The following is a 19,239-nucleotide window of genomic DNA, read 5'->3' as shown; positions in this document are numbered from 1 at the left end:
CTTGCATATTAAGAATCTTCTAAATATGGCAACCTAAATGTATATTGTGCAACATTTTATTCCATACAAATAAATGACAGGATACAACCACAAGGACGAGTCGTGATCCCGCAGTAGGATTGTCGTGAGGTCAAGTAGCAGCATGCACCAACAACTCTCTCTCTCTCTCCCTCTCCCCCCCCCCTCTCTCTCTTTCTCTCTCTCTCTCTCTCTCTCTCTCTCTCTCTCACTCTCTCTCTCTCTCTCTCTCTCGCTCTCTCTCTCGGATGTCTTCGAGCCATAAAAGTAACAGAAGCAGAACTATTTACATCTACAACCCTGTGACCTCTGGTAACCAAAGGTTGCCCTAATCTCATTGTAGACCACTAAGCCAGACATAATTGATGGGCCTCTGCTCTGACACGACATGAAGGACTTACACAGTGCTCGTGAATGTGATACTTCAGCTCTATGCTCGCTCCTGTAAGCAGCTGATAAGGCTGCGGGATCAGAACGGACTCTTCTAAGATATGAACTAATCGAGAATATTTCCCTTCTGTGAAGAAACTATATTTTTTGACAAATTAACCATGAAAAAAAGAAAGTTGTCATTTGTATGTACAACTAAAAAAAAATGTCAGATTTGTTCACACTTTCTAGAAAAGTCTGACGAAGCTTGACGTATCCTCCTGAAGTTCACCTGTCCTTACTGCTCAAAGCCTCATCCTATCACAGGGTATCATTCTGCCAGCTATGTCACGTATCTGGCCCAGACCTTTCAATTTATAAACCCTCCAGGACCCCCGAGTGGAACTGAAGAATATCAAAGAACTGCTGTAATATGTCCGTCTCTATGTGCCTTTCAAATCATGTGAGGAAAAGGGTTAATGCATGCCTTATGCAACCACATTGACAAAGTCACTGAGGGTAAAAGATGTAATTTCATAGGTGAGAATCTGAGGGGGTGGGGGGGGGGGTGGGGGGGTGCAGTCTCAGCTGCTGAGTTGGTGGGTCTGGGACTGACCGGGTCACGGAGCAGGCTAATGTTGTCAGCCCATCAGGGTTCACTAACACCACTCAACTGCTATGCACACACTCCTTCAACGAGGGTCTACGTGTGGGGGATGTGAATGTGTATCACAACATACAAGACAGAAGATCAGGAGTTAACGTCAAGCTGCTTCTAGTTATAGGTGTGCAAGGTGTTTTCTGGATCCAGAGTTAGCACAGATTCTTCTTCTGACTCTGATCTCAAACATAATGTTTGATACAATAAGCTTAAAGAGCTTTAACAAGAGGACTCACACACATTGGGGAAGGTTCGACTATTCTGCTGCTATTACTAAAATGTTATTTAGGAAAGTGCTAGCATAAGTTTGCTATTTTTTTTTTTTTTTTTTATTGTGCCTTTGTTGGTGAGACAAGATAGGGCGAGAGAGAGAGAAAGAGAGAGAGAGAGAGAGAGAGAGAGAGAGAGAGAGAGAGAGAGAGAGAGAGAAAGGAAACGACATGTGGCACAGGACGGATTTTAACCAGGACCGTCTGATTGGAGGACACACACATGTGCACCGCGTGTCGCCCTATAAGCAGTGGTGTAGTGAGGAGTACACTCGCTTGTTTTTCAGTCCTCTCTGATTCACACCACTGATTGACTCACTGACAAAGCAGAATGCTGCTGCAATGTTTTTTTTAGAAGGATGGTGAAGGGAGGACGCTCACTATTCGGTCTCTGATTGACTTTGTTGTCACGGAGGCCTTTTTTTTCTGTGCTGCATGAGCAACTTAAAAAAATAATAAAAATAAAAATTTTGGGAAAAATGAAGAGTATACCACTGCATATATGTTGGCTATTTTGACTGTAGGTTTTTTTATTTTCTCAATATCATTTAATATAATCAGCATTTAAATAAAAGTAATGATGCTGTATGTTTTCTGTGAAGATGTTCTACTAAGTTATTGATGAAAGACAAACCAAACTTGAAACACTTGTTAAATGAGAGACTATAAGAAACGTTATGAAAGTGAAGTATTAATACGTTAAATAAAACATCTCTCTGTCATGACATTTATTTATTAAGTCCACCGAGAACATGTTTTTGGTTTCGTTTTTTTTTGCTTTGGAGTCTCGTCTAAAGTCCTCAATTATTTAAGACTCATGAACACTCGTTAAAAAAGATCTGTCAGTTTTTGTAATAAATCAATCAGTATCAATAATCAATAATAAAAAAATCAGATGTTCTCTTGGATTTTTGGAAGGCCAGCTCAAAGACATAGACCCGGTGAACTTTGGCGCTGTGTAAGTTGGTCACACAGATGACACTCTGTGACATTACCTTGAAGGGCAGCTGAAGACTGTCTGAGTGTCACGCTCAGCGTCTGTGTTCAGAGACCAGTCACTCTTTGACAGGGCGGCCAGGCTACCAAACAACGCAGGAGCAGAGTCCTTAGATAATGTTCTGGTTATTTGGTACAGATCAGAGCCGAGTAAGCTGCACTAACAGATCGACCTGTAGGATTATTCTCAGATGCTGAGGAAGAGGAGCAGTCCCAAATCCTCCGCATGTGTTTGAATGTTTTTTCATTTAGAGTCTGAACATTTATGATTTTTTTTTAAGTTGTTTCTTTTTTTGCTTAATAGAAATAAACCTGCATTATTTTGAGACTTCAGGTCATTTTGCAGTAAGTTACATCAGCTCAAGTTCTTCTTCTTCTTTTTGTGGTGGCATATTAAAGATTATAAGACACGGTCCCATGAGCTCTTTCTAATGCACCAGGCTGCTGTTAAATCAGGGTTAGCACAGAAGCCAAAGCAAGGAAAGCATACCTTGCAATCTACCCTGCAACCTTTACTCTGATGAGCTCCGCAGAACGCCTTTCTATGTGAAACTGGAGCAGGGACAGTGGCAGAGCTGCATCGACAGTCTAGAATGATCCTTAAGGTGTGATGCTGTTTAAAGCTGCAGGAAAGCGAGCGTAGCGGCCGGTGATTAGCTAAAACTAACAAACCAATTCAGGAAGTTGTGAGTGCATGAATACACACTAACATTGTGTATTCTTCACAGGGCCGCACATAAGGGGAACATATTTCTGGGACCTAGCCACTAGGGGGCCCCTGGAGGCCACAAAAAATGTATGCACTTAAAGATGATCAAAATTAATTTGAAACCAAACTCTCAAAGTTTATTATAAACAATATTTAGTATCAGATATGTAACCCCCTCCCCAAATCGTCTCCAAACTCGTCTCTCCCCTGTCACCCCGGCACTAATCCGAATGGAGTGACGTCAAATAGAAACAGGAAGGAAAATGCCAGGCCCCAAAGTTGTAGCCCACAAACCAATAAGTGACGTTACAGTTGCAACATCCACTTTTTACCAATCTGATAGTTTACGGTACGATGATATGTGTTTTTTCTTGAACGTTTCGAATATAACCCCAAATCAGAAATGTTTAACGTACTCAAATTCTATCAGACCTTGAGCAAGATGTAAGCACAGTTTCAGAGCCACGTCTGGAAGTTTTCTTGGTTTTTAAAACTCACCCCTGCCTGTTGAGGATGCTCTGGGCCTGCTGCTCTATGAATAAATCCCCAGGTGAGATGCCGTAGCGAGTGGAGGGCAGGGAGTTCCTGCGGGCGGTGCGAGGGGAGCTGGGCACTGCTGCGATACTGTAATCCCTGGTGGAGGCGGGGCTTGGCTCCTGGTGGGCGGCGTCCTGATGTTGGGCGAGTCGTTGCTGCTGCTGGGCCGGTAGAGGGTGATGCTCCTGGGTTCGACTCCTTGCTGAGCGCTCTTGAGCCCCACCTCGCCGGTAGTTCTCCATGTTCATCACTCTTTCCTTCTCCGAAAAGCCCCTCGGCCGTTCTTGTGTTGGGGGAGGGGCCTGGGTTGCGTGGGCGGGGCTTGAAGCAGAGACACTGGCAGGGTCTGGGTGAGTCCTCATGTAAACCCTGCCCACTCCAGCACGGTATGGCACCCTTGGCTCCTGTTCTTTCTCCTCTGCTTCCTGTTTGACTCTATCTTGTGTGGCGGCTGTCTGTCTGTCGGAGGCGTCTGTATCACGCCGTGAACGATAGCGTGGTTTGTAATCGATATCCAACTCCTGATCCAGTTGGATGCCATAACGCTCTGAAAGCTGCCGGCGGCGCTCGGCCTTGTAGCGTGCAATGCGCTCAGCCTTGGAAGTGAGGCTTGCGGGGTCAGCGGTACCAGATGTGGGCGTAGAAGTGGTGGACAACGTCACTGGGTCAACATAAACCAACACTGGCTCTTGACGGGCATTTCCAACCCCGCCACCTTTGACCTGCGGGGATCTGTCTCGAGGTACTGGCTGCTTCTTTGGGGACTCCAGCTCCTCTCGACTGTAGCGCCTCACTGTGTTAAAAAAAGGGGAAATATTTATCTCTTGCAGTGCATCAATCCTGCCACATCTGTGTCACGTTGGATTGACTTTATCTCATCGAGCGTTTCGTGTTTTTGCAGTTCAGCGCTGAAAATGCTGAACTTCCAAAACGCACAGCGTCAGCTGTTTATTGTAACTCGATCACAGCGTTCTTGGTTGACAGTAATTTAGTTCACCTTTTGGAAGACTGATAAAAGTCACCTCTCCCTCGCCAACCATTCAAAATCAAGAGTGGGCGGGACTTCATATATCACCTCCGTCAACAACGATAGAGGTGAAAGTGCTGTGAGATAACTTTTGTATCCCAGCAACAGTGAACACTAATGAGAAGATCTAAGATTGAGAGCGTGTCTTAAGTTGTCTTATGATTCAAAGGCTCGTTTGCATTAATCCCACATGACACAAATACGGAATCACTCCAGTGAAACAAACTTTTTGCAGAAAGCGAGGCCATGCAAAAAAAAACAAAAAACTCTTTTTTTTCAAACCCACTATAAGCTGCCTAGTCTGACCACATCTGACAACATTTCTGGAGGAGTTTCAATCCAAGTTCACTACAGACCGATCTGGAGAAAAAATGGAAGTTGAGGGGCATCTTCCTTTTGTGCGAGCCGTCCTGTAAAGGTAACATTTCTGTCACTTTACTTTATATCAGGAAGAACTGCTAGAGGTTCACAGTTTATTAACCGAGCGTGAACGTAGCACACAATGTGTGAGAGCGGACACTTTCCATACATTCACTGGCCATGCCGAGGAGGACGAGAAGATGTTCTTCAGAGAATATGATAATAATGATAATAAGTAGCTTCTGTGCGCTCTGAGTGATTAATGAAATGATCTCTCATATAATGATCCTACAATCAGGATAAGAGCTGCATGTAATCATGACACACCTTCTGCAGTAGCACACCAATGAGAAACACATGCATGATGAATATCTATTGAAATGTAATTCACGGTGCAAATAATCTGTGATGATTAAATGCAGCAGGTAATTGATGAAGCTAACTACAGCATCATCACATATAAGTGTCAGATTTGAGTTTTCCTTTATTTCTCAGCTATGCAACCAGGCCGTTGTTGTAAAAGATGCCTTATATGTAAACTTAAGAGTATCATACAGAAGTCTTGCAGTGCATCGTGCCATGCTTACCCATCACACAGGGCTCACAGTTATCTGAGGCGCGGGTGTATCGCGGAGGATCCTCCTCCAGCATTCTGTTGGCCACCAAACCGCCGGGCACCAGGGCAGGCGGAGCGTCGCTTTCGATCCCCTCCAGCCGCCGAGCGATCCTCTCCTTCCTGTAGGAGGAGGGTCAAAGGTGAGCGACTGATCGTCATCAGTGACACTTTACTGAGATGTTGTTTAGGTCTAAAGTCCGTGTGCAGTGTGAGATCTGAAGGTACCTGTTCATACTGAAATCCTGTGTGACAGGTCCTTCAAAGTATTTCTTCAACTCTGAAACTGAACGTTGAAACAAAAATAAACATTTAGTTTCACAGAATTAAAACAACTATTTGTTTTACTCTTAGTTATGGAGTGTGGGAAAAAATCAATGCACACCCTTTGGAAGGACAGCCAGACGTTTGGCATCTGTGGATGAAACACTCTTGACCAAGGCGGTCTTGTCAGCCAAGGGAAAGTCACTCTGAAAACTTCAAAGGAAGACAAAGACAAAAACCAGATGAATGTATTTAAATCACACATTCAAAAAAAAAGGCAGATTAAATATTTGTATCAAATAGTAGATAAAAAAAAAACACATTAAAAATCGAATAATAAAATGTCAAAGTGCTTTTTTAAGGTTTTGGTGCTTGGCTCCAACTGTGCTTGGCCAGCGGCTCCGTCTCCAGCATGTCTTAAAGAGGTGATGGCAGGTAAAGGTGATGATCAGCGGGTGTCACTGCCAGCGGGATCCAGCTTAAGAACTGTGTCATCCTGATTCTCCTCCAAGTGGAAATAGACAATCAAGCTCTCCTCTTAAGTCCCCACGCCACAACCAACAGCTTGCACAAGAGGAAACTGTCCCTTCCTCTATTTCGAGAAGCTTCACGAAATATTTCACCGATTGAACTGAATTTTTGTTTAAAAGAAGAATTTTAATTTGCAGACTAAAGTTATTACTGATTATTTCCCCTTCATTCTTATGAATCATTTTGATCATAGACAAAGCTCTTCAAACATTCGGGAGAGTCTGAACCTCCTTCAGTATGAGAAACTGTACTCTTTAATTATCTAGAATAATGGAAACAGGATCAAGCATTTCAAAACTGCCAGAGATTCAGGGTGCTGATCAGCCAAGAAGTTATGCTATGTTGTTGTTGTTAATTCTTTAATATGCATTTTGGGGCTTTTTAGAGTTACACTTAGAAATGTTGTCGCATTGGCTCGTAGTGCAGGATAAAAACAGCGAGTATATCCGAAGAAAAGAATAATGGCAAATGAATGCCTTTATTTAGAGACAGGCCAGTGGGTGGCGTTAGAAATCGAGCGAGACTGTAATGAGCCCATAAAGGAGCCACAGGCTGGATCTGAAGCAGGGCCGTCCACTTGGAGGGCTTTAGCCTTTATACATGGGGCAAACACACTAACCACAAGGCTACCAGCGCCACGTGTTTGAATGTAACTTGTTTCTCTCCTGACAACACTTCCTGTCTCTCCTTCAGCTGTCATATGTTTAAAAAACATTTTCATACAAGCTCCTTGTTGTGCTGATGTTTCTGATCTGTCACATCCTCCTCTTAATTTTAAAACAAATTACCTGTTTCAAAGCTGTTTAATATTAAAAAAAAAGGACTTAACTACAATCGTTTATTTGGTTTATCGAACTTGCTCCGTAAGCATGAAGGTCATTTGCTTACTATGCTTGAAGCTAAACAACCTTAGGGACTCTAAGGTTCTGTAAAAGCGGGCTTTGTGCTCCTGGAGGAGGTGCTACGACCATAATGTCATGTGATCAAAAAAGTGTCTTAAGATAAGCTGTTCCAAGCATCCACAGCTTTTAATGCTTAATGTGCACGGTAAGCTAAAGTGGTATAAACCAATGGGCTTCCATGTCCACATCTTGATGACTTACAAAGAATCTAAGTGGTCTCAGAAAATACAAACAGTTGATTCGTTTGGACTTCAATCCAAGAAAAGTCTCAGACTGGTGGTCCATGTGAGAAAACACAATCCAACCACCCATGACTGTGTGGCACACAACACAAAACTCACCTTAAAGTCTCTGTTGGCAGAGAGATGGAGCTGCAAAGTTTCGTAGGCGCTTCAGATTCAATTCCTAAAAAGAGAAAGAAGACTCAGTCTTCACCCAACAGAGTAGGTTTGACACCGTTACAGAGTTTAAAACTTTAATGCATTTCTAGTAGCTGTTTTTATACAACGCCAACACAAAAACAAGTCCGAGACACCCAACAATGCTTCATGTCTTGTTTGGATTGGATATTTAGACGTTCTTTTTTGTTTGCTGCAGCTTTCTTTTTGAAGATCCAGCCAGGTTTTTTTTTAAAGCTTTTGGAATACCATTGATCATGAAGCATCCTCAGCTCCCTTGAAACCCTCGCTCCCTAAACTTAGATTGCATCGTTTGAAAACATGGTATCCAGTAAGCTGGTGAACAATGTTAAAAGTCGAAAATGATGCTGGAGCCGATCCCAGCTGTCATTGGACGAAAGGCGTGGTTTCACCCACCTCCTTCACACCTTGTGACCCACATCAGTCAAAGCAGCACAGGAAATTATACTCCTCTCTCTCTGGAACTTTTCTAAGTGTCTTTTCCAGAACTGAACTGGGAATAAAGGTGTGCAAGTTTGCTGCTCTGTTTGCCTGGAGCAAGTTACAAAAAGCTGAAAATGAACACACTGCTCTCGTTGGACGCTTTAAAGAGGATGTTAAATGACTGGGAGGCAGACGCATCTGGTTGGAGATGTTCTGCCTGATAAATTTATGATTGTCCATGTTTTCTATTCCACTTGTTATTTCATGTTGTTCCATATATACATGGGTCTTATATTGTGTTTGTTTGTCTTAAACATGGTTACCTGTGCCAGCACACTCTTGAAAAAGATGTTTCTGATTTATTTAGAGGTTTTTTCTGGCATGAACATAGACCGCTCAATTGCTGTTTACTTTTCGAATGGTCAAGATTAGGGATAAAATGACTGTTGCTCAGACTTGTAAAATCCCGTCTAATAGCATTATAAGCTGCTGTGCAGTGTTTGGGAAGTGAATTAGCCTTTGAACTCAGATGTGTTCCCCAAATTGGGCCTCTTTAATCGTATTTCATCGACCTTTTGTCAGAGATTTAGAGTGTGGTGTTTTTCAGTGTGGTATTAGATCTGAACAACCTGCCAGGCATGACGACAGAGCATCTCATATCATAACATATCTTCTCACCTTATATCATCTCATCTCATATCGTCTCATCTCAAATTATCTCATATCATGTCATATCGTCTTATCTCATATCATCTCACATCGTCTCATACCATCTCATCTCATATAATCTCATAACATATCATATCATCTCATATATCTTCTCATTTCATATCATCTCATGTCATATCATTTCATCTCATTTTATATCATCTCATATCATATAATCTCATCTCATATCATATAATCTCATCTCATATCATATAATCTCATCTCATATCATCTCATATCACTCCACAGTTGCAACATCTTGACTTTCTTTTACGATCTTTCACAAAGTTGTCTCTCTTGACAACCCTAATAATATGAGTCAGGGTTCTTTGTCGTAAAGTTTTGTACATTTTATACTCATATGATCAGATCATTAATGCACATATCTACTGTGAAGTCAATAAAACTATTTTTTAACCCCGTTCTTTAACTCAATGTCTTAATTCAGGCACTTTGGTAAAGGACTATCTTCCTGTTATAAACTGTTTCGCCCTTACTTGGATTATTACTGAAGAGTTCAATCAGAGATTGCACGTTCTGTCAGTCTGTTAAAGTAAACATCAACAATGTGCATTCAGGTTCTGACAGGAAACTTCCAGTCTTAGTATGAGTCACTTGAATCACTATGAAAGTTCACGTCCAGTTCCCAGCTGGATACGACCGTTTCGCTCCCACGTCATGGCAACAGCAGCCCGTTGTAAAGTTATATCCCAGTATAGGAGACAGATCCTGTTACCGCTCCAGACGCCTTCAGAACACCTCCTTCTTATTTTGGTCTCTGAAGACTGTGTGGCAATACGTAATGAGATCGTTTGGCAGGCCTGATAGTGAGGAAGTGAAAGGTGTGTAGGTCGAAAGACGTCCTCTTGATGAAGTTCAAGGGCTTCACAGTGTTCAGTGAAAAACAACTGGGGAACTCAAAGACTCTTAATGAAGGTTTTGATGTGATGCATAAAACTATTGTGTCAGAATTAGACACATACTGTATGTAGCCACAAATCTGAGTTGGAGGTCTTCACTTTAAATGCCATTTGTGTTCCTTGTAAAGAAGTGATTCTCGATGATGAGATGAGACAACTTTGAATCTCTTCCTTCATCATTTAAATGAGTAAGGCTATGTGTTTTGAGTCGGTGTGACTCTTGGGGACTTGTGTTAACATTTAAAAGTCTATTTTTCTTCCTGGAAAGCCCCTTGCACAGAAGTCAGTTCGGCTTTCCTTGGAAACGCATCCAGGTTGTCAACAAAACAAGCAGTGTACAAGGCTCAGAGCTGGCAGTGCCAGAGAGCAGCTTATGCTGCTGACTGTCTCAAAGTGAGCGTGGTGAGGAGAGGGATTTTCTATAAATATTCAGAGGTGCAAAATAGACTCTGGAGCCTTCACTTGCACACAATTTGTTTGGAAGGGCTGCAGCACTTCTACATGTCACCATGGGATGATAGAGGTACATACATACCTGTGTACATCTGCTGAGTGTACAACATCTAATCAAAGCATTAGACTGATCTTTCACTCCTCAGTCACATTCGTTATTCAATATACTGTACAAGCCAATAGTAGTAGTTCAATGTTCTAATAAGGTTAATCTCTGTAAGATCCTCAAATCCTGGAATACTTCAGCTAACTCGTCCAGTCTTACGACATGAATCCTCATTTCATCCAGTCCAAGTGAGCAAACAAAACTAAATAAGGAGTCAATAATGAAACTTCGCGAGCCCTCATCTCACCAAGCCAGATCCCACGGCCCTGCGTATCACTGCCAGCCACCAGACTGTCATTTCTCCCAGCAAGACGCTAAATTACACGAGCAAAGCCCCGACAGAGTTAGTCATACTCTGGGTGACATAAGTCATCCTACAACTGGACCAGTCCTTCCATTCTTGCAGGCCTTACCTTTGCCACAAGGCTGCACATGGTTCACATGGTAACTAGAGATCCATGGGTTTCGAAACATGTTTAGGAAGAAGAACAGAAGGATGCCCCGCTGCGAGGATGTCCTTCGGCCACAGCAGAAGTTGATGGAGGTGAACAGCAGGATCGACAGAGGTGGAGGTGAGAGGCAGCGACCGTCAAACAGCAAACAGGCAGGAAAGGATGGAGGCGGTGACACGACACCTCTCTCTCTCTTTCACACACACACACACAGACACACACACGGACAAGCACACGGGCTACAGCAGACAGAACGCCCCGGCTACACAGCAAACTCCAGCCTGCAAACACTGGCTGTCATACAGAATGTGTGTGTGTGTGTGTTTGTGTGTGTGTGTGTGTGTGTGCACGCAAAGGGAGCTGAGGGAGAGAGACAGCACAGCAGGGTGCTAAAGCAGCTCAGAGCCCTAATCAGATTACAGGCAGAAATTAGCCTTGATGATAAAAACGCTGGGACAGGATTGGAGGAGGGTGCCAGCAGGGCTGCAGGGGGTGGTAAAGGGTCCAGACCAGGGCTACTGGAAGTCAGATGGTGTACTAAACACACACACAAACACACACACACACACACACACACACACATCAGGAACTCATAAAAATTCTCAATCATTGTGTGATAACCAGCCCTGTTACCTAAAGCTGTGATATCTTTATCTTTTAGCAGCTGGAGTCCACAAGATCAGGACATTTAGAAGGATTGATTATGGTTGTGAGTTTCTCACTAAAAGCTTTGTTTGGATTATAGCTGCTTTATTAGGCTGCCATATGCAATGCAGAAGAACTGTTTTCATAATTTCCTGCCACATTTTTCATCTTTTTCTCATTACGACGAACGCAGAGAGCAGTTTGTGAAGTTATTGAACGTTTCAAGCCTCCACAAGGCATGCAGCTATGTCAGTGTCATCTTCAGCCTTTCTTCACATCTTCACTTTCTTCCTCTTATTTCTTGCTGTGAAACAAACAAAATATATTCCACGCTATGAGACACGTTGGCTCAGATCCAGAGGCAGAGACACAGGCTCACAGAGTGGGTGGATTAGCCCCACGAGTCTCAGTCATCACACCGGGTAGTGTGATTGTTGGAGGCAGACGAGGAGCTATCGGAGATTACAGTGTCCGCTCTCATGATCGATCATGACATCACGGTCACTTCTACTCTCGTCGTGAGATCAACAAACGCTCAAAGAAATGCTGACGTGACTTCTTGGAATTTTACCTTTTAGAAAATAAAAAAATAAAAAATAAATAAATTGACTCCTCATATTCTTCCCTCTGCTTCTTGTTTTAAAACATTTCTTTCATTTCTTTTAAAAATGTACCAGCATTAAAATTTCACCTAAGTAATCGAGAAAAGGAACATGTGTGTACATGTCGCTTACGATGTGAAAACAGAGATTCTTAACGTGAAATGAGACGATTATTGTACATGTGTGGGCTGCTGACAAAATCACATGTAACAGTTTTCTTTTTCTCTTTCTTCCCGATTGCAAATGACAATGTTTAAACATCAATAATAAAAGAAGAAAAACAAAACAAAGCCAGTCATGTCTCTATGGAGCTGGAGTGAAACAGCAACATGTCACCACCCAGTAACTTTACACAAAAATGTGTATTAAATGAAGGTCCGTCATCCTCCTCGTGGGGAGTGGGTGGGCAGCGCCCGAGCGCCCTCTAGTGACCAGCCACCACTGTGTACATGTTTTACTTCTGCCTTATTTGAATCTTCTGTCTTTTGGAACTAAGAACTTTATTAATGCATCGTTCAATCTGCACATGTTCTTCCTCCTTTTCTTTGCATTAGTCTGAAAAAACAACTGTGAGTTTCCACCTCTTGAAAACATGTCATAAATGTGATATTCATACGATGTGTATTATCAATAAATATTCCAAAGTTTAATGATTTGAACCCTTATGAGGGAAATCCAACTGATTCACTTCACACACTTTCTTAGTCTTGCTAACTTGCACACTCACTCACCTCACCCGTCTGACGCTTTTCTCACCCTTTACACACAGACTCCCCCCCCCTCATCTTTCCTACCCTGCCTCTGATCCCTGTAGACGCCCCTAATAAGGCAACAAGTGTTGTGAGTGGCTGCCGCGGTGGAGAGGTCACCCTGTCAGCCAGCCGACCGTGTTTACCAAAGGACTGACTCCACGCCTGCTCGCTGCTCTGCCTTGTTTTCTTTCTCACTTCTTGTACTTTTCATTCTGCAGATTTGCCATCCCTCGTATTTCATCTCTGACTCTCCTCACTTCCTGACTTCCTTTCCTTCCTTTACTCCTTCAGTCGTTGTTCTTCCTTGCATGTCCCCCCCCCCCCCACACACATTTTCTTCTTCATCCTGTCTCTCTCTGTTTCACTTTTTATGTCTCTGTTTACCCTTCCCATCTTTGCTTTCATGCCAGCTTCAGCAGCAACAAACAAGATACATCCTGTCACTCCCCCTCTGTCTCACTGGTTGCACACATTTTACAGGATCGAAAAGAAGACACAGGCACTCGTAAGTCAAGCCAAAAAGAGTGTATTTATAAAGCACATTTCATAAGACTGGCTGAGACTCCAGAGAGCCTTTCTTAGAAGTAAACCACGCTGGCAGAAGACAAAATACTTCTGGTCTTCTGGGCAACCAAACTGCAGTAAACTACGGGGGGGTGGAAGCTGTTGATTACAACATGAGGACATGTGGGAGTCACTCATCATCTCATCATGAGCTCTGAACAGGTTACACATCTGGATATGAGACCTGTCTGGTTTTACACGTTCACAGTGATTTCATGACAAATACTGTCCTGTATTTAAGGGCTTCAAAATAATGCATGAGCTGCATCACTTTTTTTGGAGCCATTTCTGACTTTTACACATAATAAATAACCCTTTGTGGCTTTTAATTGTCAATGTAATGAGAGAAGTAAACAAAGTAAAAATATAAAGGGTGTCAGAAGAGGTTTACTGTTTTCTAATTCAAATATATCAAACACTTTGATCTGCACACTGACGATCAATCGAAGAGGCCTTCAGTATGTTAAATCTATTTCTCCCTATCAATGAGTTTCCAGATCTTCACACAGCTACAAAAACACCCTGCAGCAACGAGACCACTGCGCTCCGACTTTAATCGTCCCTTGGGTCACTCGAGTTTGAAACTCAGCTCAACAATTTCATCTCGCAACACAGGATGTCTTACGCCTATGACATCACGTAAACGCCACGAGGCAGCACCTCAACAAATCCCAGAGTGACGAAACATCAAAGCATCTCTTTGCTAATCAAACTTTAAGCTGTGAGGCTTAGCGACGTTCCCGTTCACGCAGGGGTTTCAACTGAGGAGGGACATTCCCCTGTGAAAAGCAACACCACGTGATGCTTTGTTTCACAGCGTACATGCAGCCTGAGATTTACTGACTTTAATGCTTCCTGTGCTGTGCGTTAGGACTTACTCCAGTTGAGCACACACTTCCTTTTAACAGGCCAAACTTTGCACAACTGGGAAGTTTTTGGGTCGAGATTCTGAAGTGACTGTAACAGCATTTTTTTTATTTTATTTTTTTTTCACTATGAACACCAAGGACACTTCCCAGGACGCTGCAGTTTTCACACACTATTTTAAAGAGACTGGGCAGACATAACATTAACCACTCAGACAAAATGTAACAGCATTACTATATAAAACCACACAGCGTTTAAGCATCTCTCTTACAAGTGAGAAGCAGCACATTTAACAAGTTACCACTTAAAAAAATGAGAAAACACAGGGTCGACATATCCATGGTTACTAAGCAGAAAGTCATTAGACCTGATGCATTATACTCCCAACACTTTCAATCGACTGGAGACCAGCTCACCCAGACCCTCATCCACCTGCAGCAGGTTCAAAGCTGCAGGAGCTGTTTTCCAACACAACAGATACAATATTAAGTTATTTATATTAAAATATGTTACCTGCATTTTCCACAAACCATCTACTTTAAATTCAACCTAAATCACATGCGAAATAGGTTATGTAAATACACACACACACACACACACACACACACACACACAGGGCTGAAGTTGGAGTCTGACGTTCCAGACCTTCGTCCTTTCTTAAACATTTACTCTGGCTGTTGGCTCTTTATAGATGCAGATCTGCATTCCTCTCTGCTGCCTTGCATCAATTCTGCCAGACGCCCGGTGCAGAAATCTGCCTGCTCTGCTCTTATATGGATATCAATGAGCACAGAGCTCAGCGCTGAAGGAGGAGAGACACTGAAGAAGCTCTGCAGCTCAACAGAGAGAGAGATATGGAGAGTATGTTCTTCATGCTAGAAATGGTTATTCAGGAAATTTGTCTTTAAATGACATCATCCAGGAACATCTTCATTCTTGTTATGTAACACGATGAGGTAACAAGATGTAACACATCATAAGAGCCATACTCATTCATACGCTCTGTGCTATAAAGTCCTTACTAGGTCATTTGGTATCGTATGTCCCAAATTAATAAAAGTTCATCTCTGTATCTCTGCTTCTATGTGAATTAAAAATCTATCACGCTGACTGAATGTGATGCTGCAGCATAATCTTCTATAAGATCTTCCCCATTGCTTTAGCACATAATCTTTACATTTCTTTAAATCCAATCCAAATTCATTTATAGAGCACATTTAAATACATTTGACGTAAATAAAACTGTGAATAACCTAATAGAGCCAAAACAAACATCATCTCTCTTGACTCATTTCAGATTGCCTTGACATTGAGCATCGTATGGAAAGTTTGGATTCAAATATCAAATCAAATCAGTCTTTCCAAAACAGTGCCAATAAAACTTTTTTTCTGTCACGTGTCTCAAAACAATCTGCAACCATAACTGCATCTTTATCATCATCATCATCATCATTCCAATATTATCTTCTGATTAAAATGATCAAATCATGTGGTCAACAGTATGCACCAATATTCAGGATATCACTGACCTCGTCGTTATTTCCCTACTTGTTTTTTTTTTTGTTCACTATGTTTCCTGTTTTATTTTGATACTCATCCTGTCACCTATAGATACTGAAACTTTACTTCCTGCCTGTGTGTGTTTGCGCGCCCCGCTCTGATTGTTCACACCTGAGCCTTCATCCTCCCTGTGTGTCTAGCCTCCCTCCATCTCAGTGCCAGTTCGTCTTTGTGCGAAATGCACAGCAGTCAGCAGTTTTCCGTCTGTGGGTTTCATTAACTTTTGTTCTCTGTGACCTTCACTGTTGTCAGAGTTGTTATTTCCCCCCCTGATTTGTCTGTGTGCATTGGACAGATTTCTTGACGTCGCCCTTTTCACCCTGACACGCAGTCAGCTTTTGTCTACTGTCCTGTTGAAGTCATAACGCCTTTGTGCTCACATGCTTATCTTCTCTCTGCTGAATCCTGCTGCAAAAGCCTCCCTTCCCTTTGTTTTAAAATTAACAATGGCTACAATACATCAACCATCAGTGCATACAATACGTCACTGCTTGTTGGATGCTTGTCCATTCCTTAGTTAAAAGCAGAACATATCATGCAAAGACAAAAAAAAGAAGTTAAAAATTAGCATTACTGTGCAATAAGTGTCCTAATCCCAGTTAAAAGTGAGCATGTAATCATCACTGATTCATCTCACGTGCTGCCCAAACAGGAGTAACACCTTCTGAGAGAGGTCAGCATATTAGCAGGCCAGCGGGAGCCTGCAGACAGCGCTCTGCTTTCTGACACACCAAGTGCTGACAGTGACAGCAGACAGCAGGGACGATCAGAGATGGTGCTGAGTACAAGCAACAAGCTAACTGGTGCATAAGGCCATATGCAACAGGTCACACACACACACACACACACACCTGTTGAATACAAATGTTTCTGTTCTGATTGTAGCTCCAATTAGGAGGTGAAATCAAATCTGAGCAGAAAAATAACACAAAGGTGAAAAAGACGTTGATTGCTCCAAAGACAGGAGTTCAGGCAACTGAAAACTAGCAGCTTCTTCCAATATCGCTGGTGAACACTAACAACATAAAATTGGAGCTATATTTTAAAGCTATATTTTAAAAAATACAATCAACAATGTTTTTGTCCATTTAGACAATCCAATTTTAGTTTAGTTTAATTTTGTTTATTTGAATCAGGGACATTGTACGTGAAGTCCCTATATTAGCGTAAGAAGAGAAGAGATGCTTTGTCCCACATTTAGCTAGCTAGCTCATTTCCATCTGTTGTCCCTGGGCAGGCGAGGACAAACGTAAAATACAAATCAATCAGTGGGTAGTTTAAAAACTATTTTCATTTGTTTTGTGTTTGAAGGCCTTTGTTAATTAATGCATACGCTTTGAAGTGCATCAAAGTAAGACGGAAAAGTGCATTCAATTTAACTTGTTTTCGTTAATAATTAAGGAATAAAATGTGTCACAATTGGATGGTAATAAAAAACGATTTAAGCCCTCGTTAAATCTGTATTCCAGTACTTTCCAGTTTCAGAAGGTCACGCATGGGGCTGGCCAGTAAACCTGTCTATTCACTTTAAAGACTGCAGCAGGTGCAAAGCACCAAGCAACTGCTGCACAAGTCACACACACACACACACACACACACACACACACACACACACACTATAAAAACAAAACTGTGGAGAAGTGACGCCTGGCCAGAGTTGGAACAACACACTCTCCCAACAACCAGCTGATAGATCAGCTGCACACACATACCACCATACATACAGCCGCAATCTGGAGCCTGGAATGCTAATACCCCAGAGGTTACTTGAGACGGCAACGAGCAACAACAGGGAGGCTCAGTTGGGACACCACGTCGAATCCTCCGGGAGGGGGGAGCGTAAACCAGAAACTACTACTGCAGAGTTTTAACGTCAAAGTTTGCCTTCAATCATGGAAACTTTTCCTTGACTAAAAAGACATAAGAAAATACATAAGAAGACACGATTCATAAACTGACTATCAAAAGTAAAATCTTTGACTGACATTGTGAAAAAGAGTTTCTCTCCGGTCATTTTGCACTGGCTGATTTCACTGGGCATCACAGACTCTGCAAATGAAGTGATTCTCATTCAATATTCATTTTATTTGCTTTAAACTATGACTGATGGTAACAAAAACTGCCCTGATGACACATTATAAACATACCGTCTATTAACTGGATTATACATATCTACAGTATATTTACTGCCAAAGATTATGCATTAGGTCAGGTGCAATCATTCAGTAAAGTAAGGTTTCATAGAGATCAAAAGTTGTCATAAAGATGTGTTGATAATAAATAATATAATATATAGTTACAGTTTTATCTTCATATCATGTCCAAAGATTCTTTATTTTTCTACTCAACAATCAACATAGATCTGAATTGTGAACAGTTTTCAGATTTGTGTATCTTTGCTCTTCAAATCAGCATGCACACAAGTTAAAAAGGAAAGAGAGAACAATACTTACAGAGCTCTAAATGTTCACAAGTGAACTCCATTTTATCCCGACAGTAGAAAAATGATGCAACAAGAGGGTTTCACTTGTCCTGTGTTCAGAGCAGATCAGATGGTGAGGAGGCGGCGGCACAGGTGTGAGCAGGTAAACCCAAAGAGAGAATCCAGAGTCATCACCGTGAAGCAGCTCCAAACCTCAGCAGCTGACAATTATAGCCTGGTGCTTTCCCGCTAGCTCTGCTTGCACGGGGTCTAATAAATCAGTCCAGGAGCAGCAGTGCAAAGAAGAAAGAGAAGAAGGGAGAGGGAGAGAGAAGGAGAGGGAGAGGGCTTTGCTGAAAAGAGGTGAGGGACACAAAGATGTGATGAAGCTGAGAAAAATGCCCCAAAACAGGTTGAACAGACTAATACTCCTACAATAAGTGGTTTTTCAAACTTATCCAAAAGTTAGAAAAGTGGCTCTTTAAATGTCCATTAGCCACGTTCAGGGGCCCTGGTCTGATAGTTTAGACTGACAGTCAACACAACACTTTTCCGAAGGCGTTTGGGGAGTGTGGGCCAAAATCGGCGTGGTAACCTCATCCCACAGCAACCATGTATGGACTGAAGAGAGTGGCCTCGTTGTAGGGGTGTCTGCCATAAATAGCCAGGATGCGTCCTGCTAACAGCACAGTGGATCGAATCAGCTGTTAAAATACAATCCAGCAGAACAGACTTTGCAGAGTCTCCTCAGCTACAGCACTTGGGATCCTTAAAAACTTAATGAAATGTAATTTTGCTTTGAGCAATGCATCCTGTAGCTACATAAAACAATGCATCAACTGAAGGATGCATTTAAATACTATGTGTAACAAATATTGCATGGCGTCAAAGTCCCTGACTGACAGATATTTCACTTCATTTTCAATGCAAAAGAGCGCTAATCTGAAAGTGCAAGCTACATTATCTGGGCTTTTTTTTTTAAATTGCATTTTTATCACAGGACTCAACAGAGTAATCAGTACAGGAGGGCTATGTAATGCAAAAAAACAGTACCTCTTCCATGCTGTTCAGGTTGTTTTGGTCATGTGAA

General features: G+C 42.1%; 1 protein-coding gene across 9 annotated transcripts in view; it reads right to left on the bottom strand.

The window, feature by feature from the left end:
• The window catches only part of LOC306826349 (supervillin-like), a 49,599-nt gene extending 30,756 nt beyond the window's left edge, over positions 1 to 18,843 (bottom strand). For 4 of the 9 annotated variants that reach the window (XM_079347599.1, XM_079347603.1, XM_079347604.1 and 1 more), the window contains exons 1-6: positions 10,699 to 10,953; positions 7,598 to 7,661; positions 5,945 to 6,036; positions 5,788 to 5,845; positions 5,534 to 5,682; positions 3,521 to 4,352 (exon numbers count right to left, since the gene is read on the bottom strand). In XM_079347599.1, coding sequence (XP_079203725.1) covers positions 3,521 to 4,352; positions 5,534 to 5,682; positions 5,788 to 5,845; positions 5,945 to 6,036; positions 7,598 to 7,661; positions 10,699 to 10,759 — 1,256 coding nt within the window. In that variant the 5' untranslated portion in view covers positions 10,760 to 10,953. Of the gene's footprint in view, positions 1 to 3,520; positions 4,353 to 5,533; positions 5,683 to 5,787; positions 5,846 to 5,944; positions 6,037 to 7,597; positions 7,662 to 10,698; positions 10,955 to 18,180 lie in introns of those variants that run through there. The other 5 variants (XM_079347606.1, XM_079347607.1, XM_079347605.1 and 2 more) reach the window with 4 other exon arrangements.
• Positions 18,844 to 19,239: the final 396 nt, after the last annotated feature.

This window comes from Symphodus melops, assembly GCF_947650265.1.
Source record: "Symphodus melops genome assembly, chromosome: 7".
NCBI classification, from domain to species: domain Eukaryota; kingdom Metazoa; phylum Chordata; class Actinopteri; order Labriformes; family Labridae; genus Symphodus; species Symphodus melops.
This window is presented reverse-complemented; position numbering and strand designations above follow the sequence as displayed.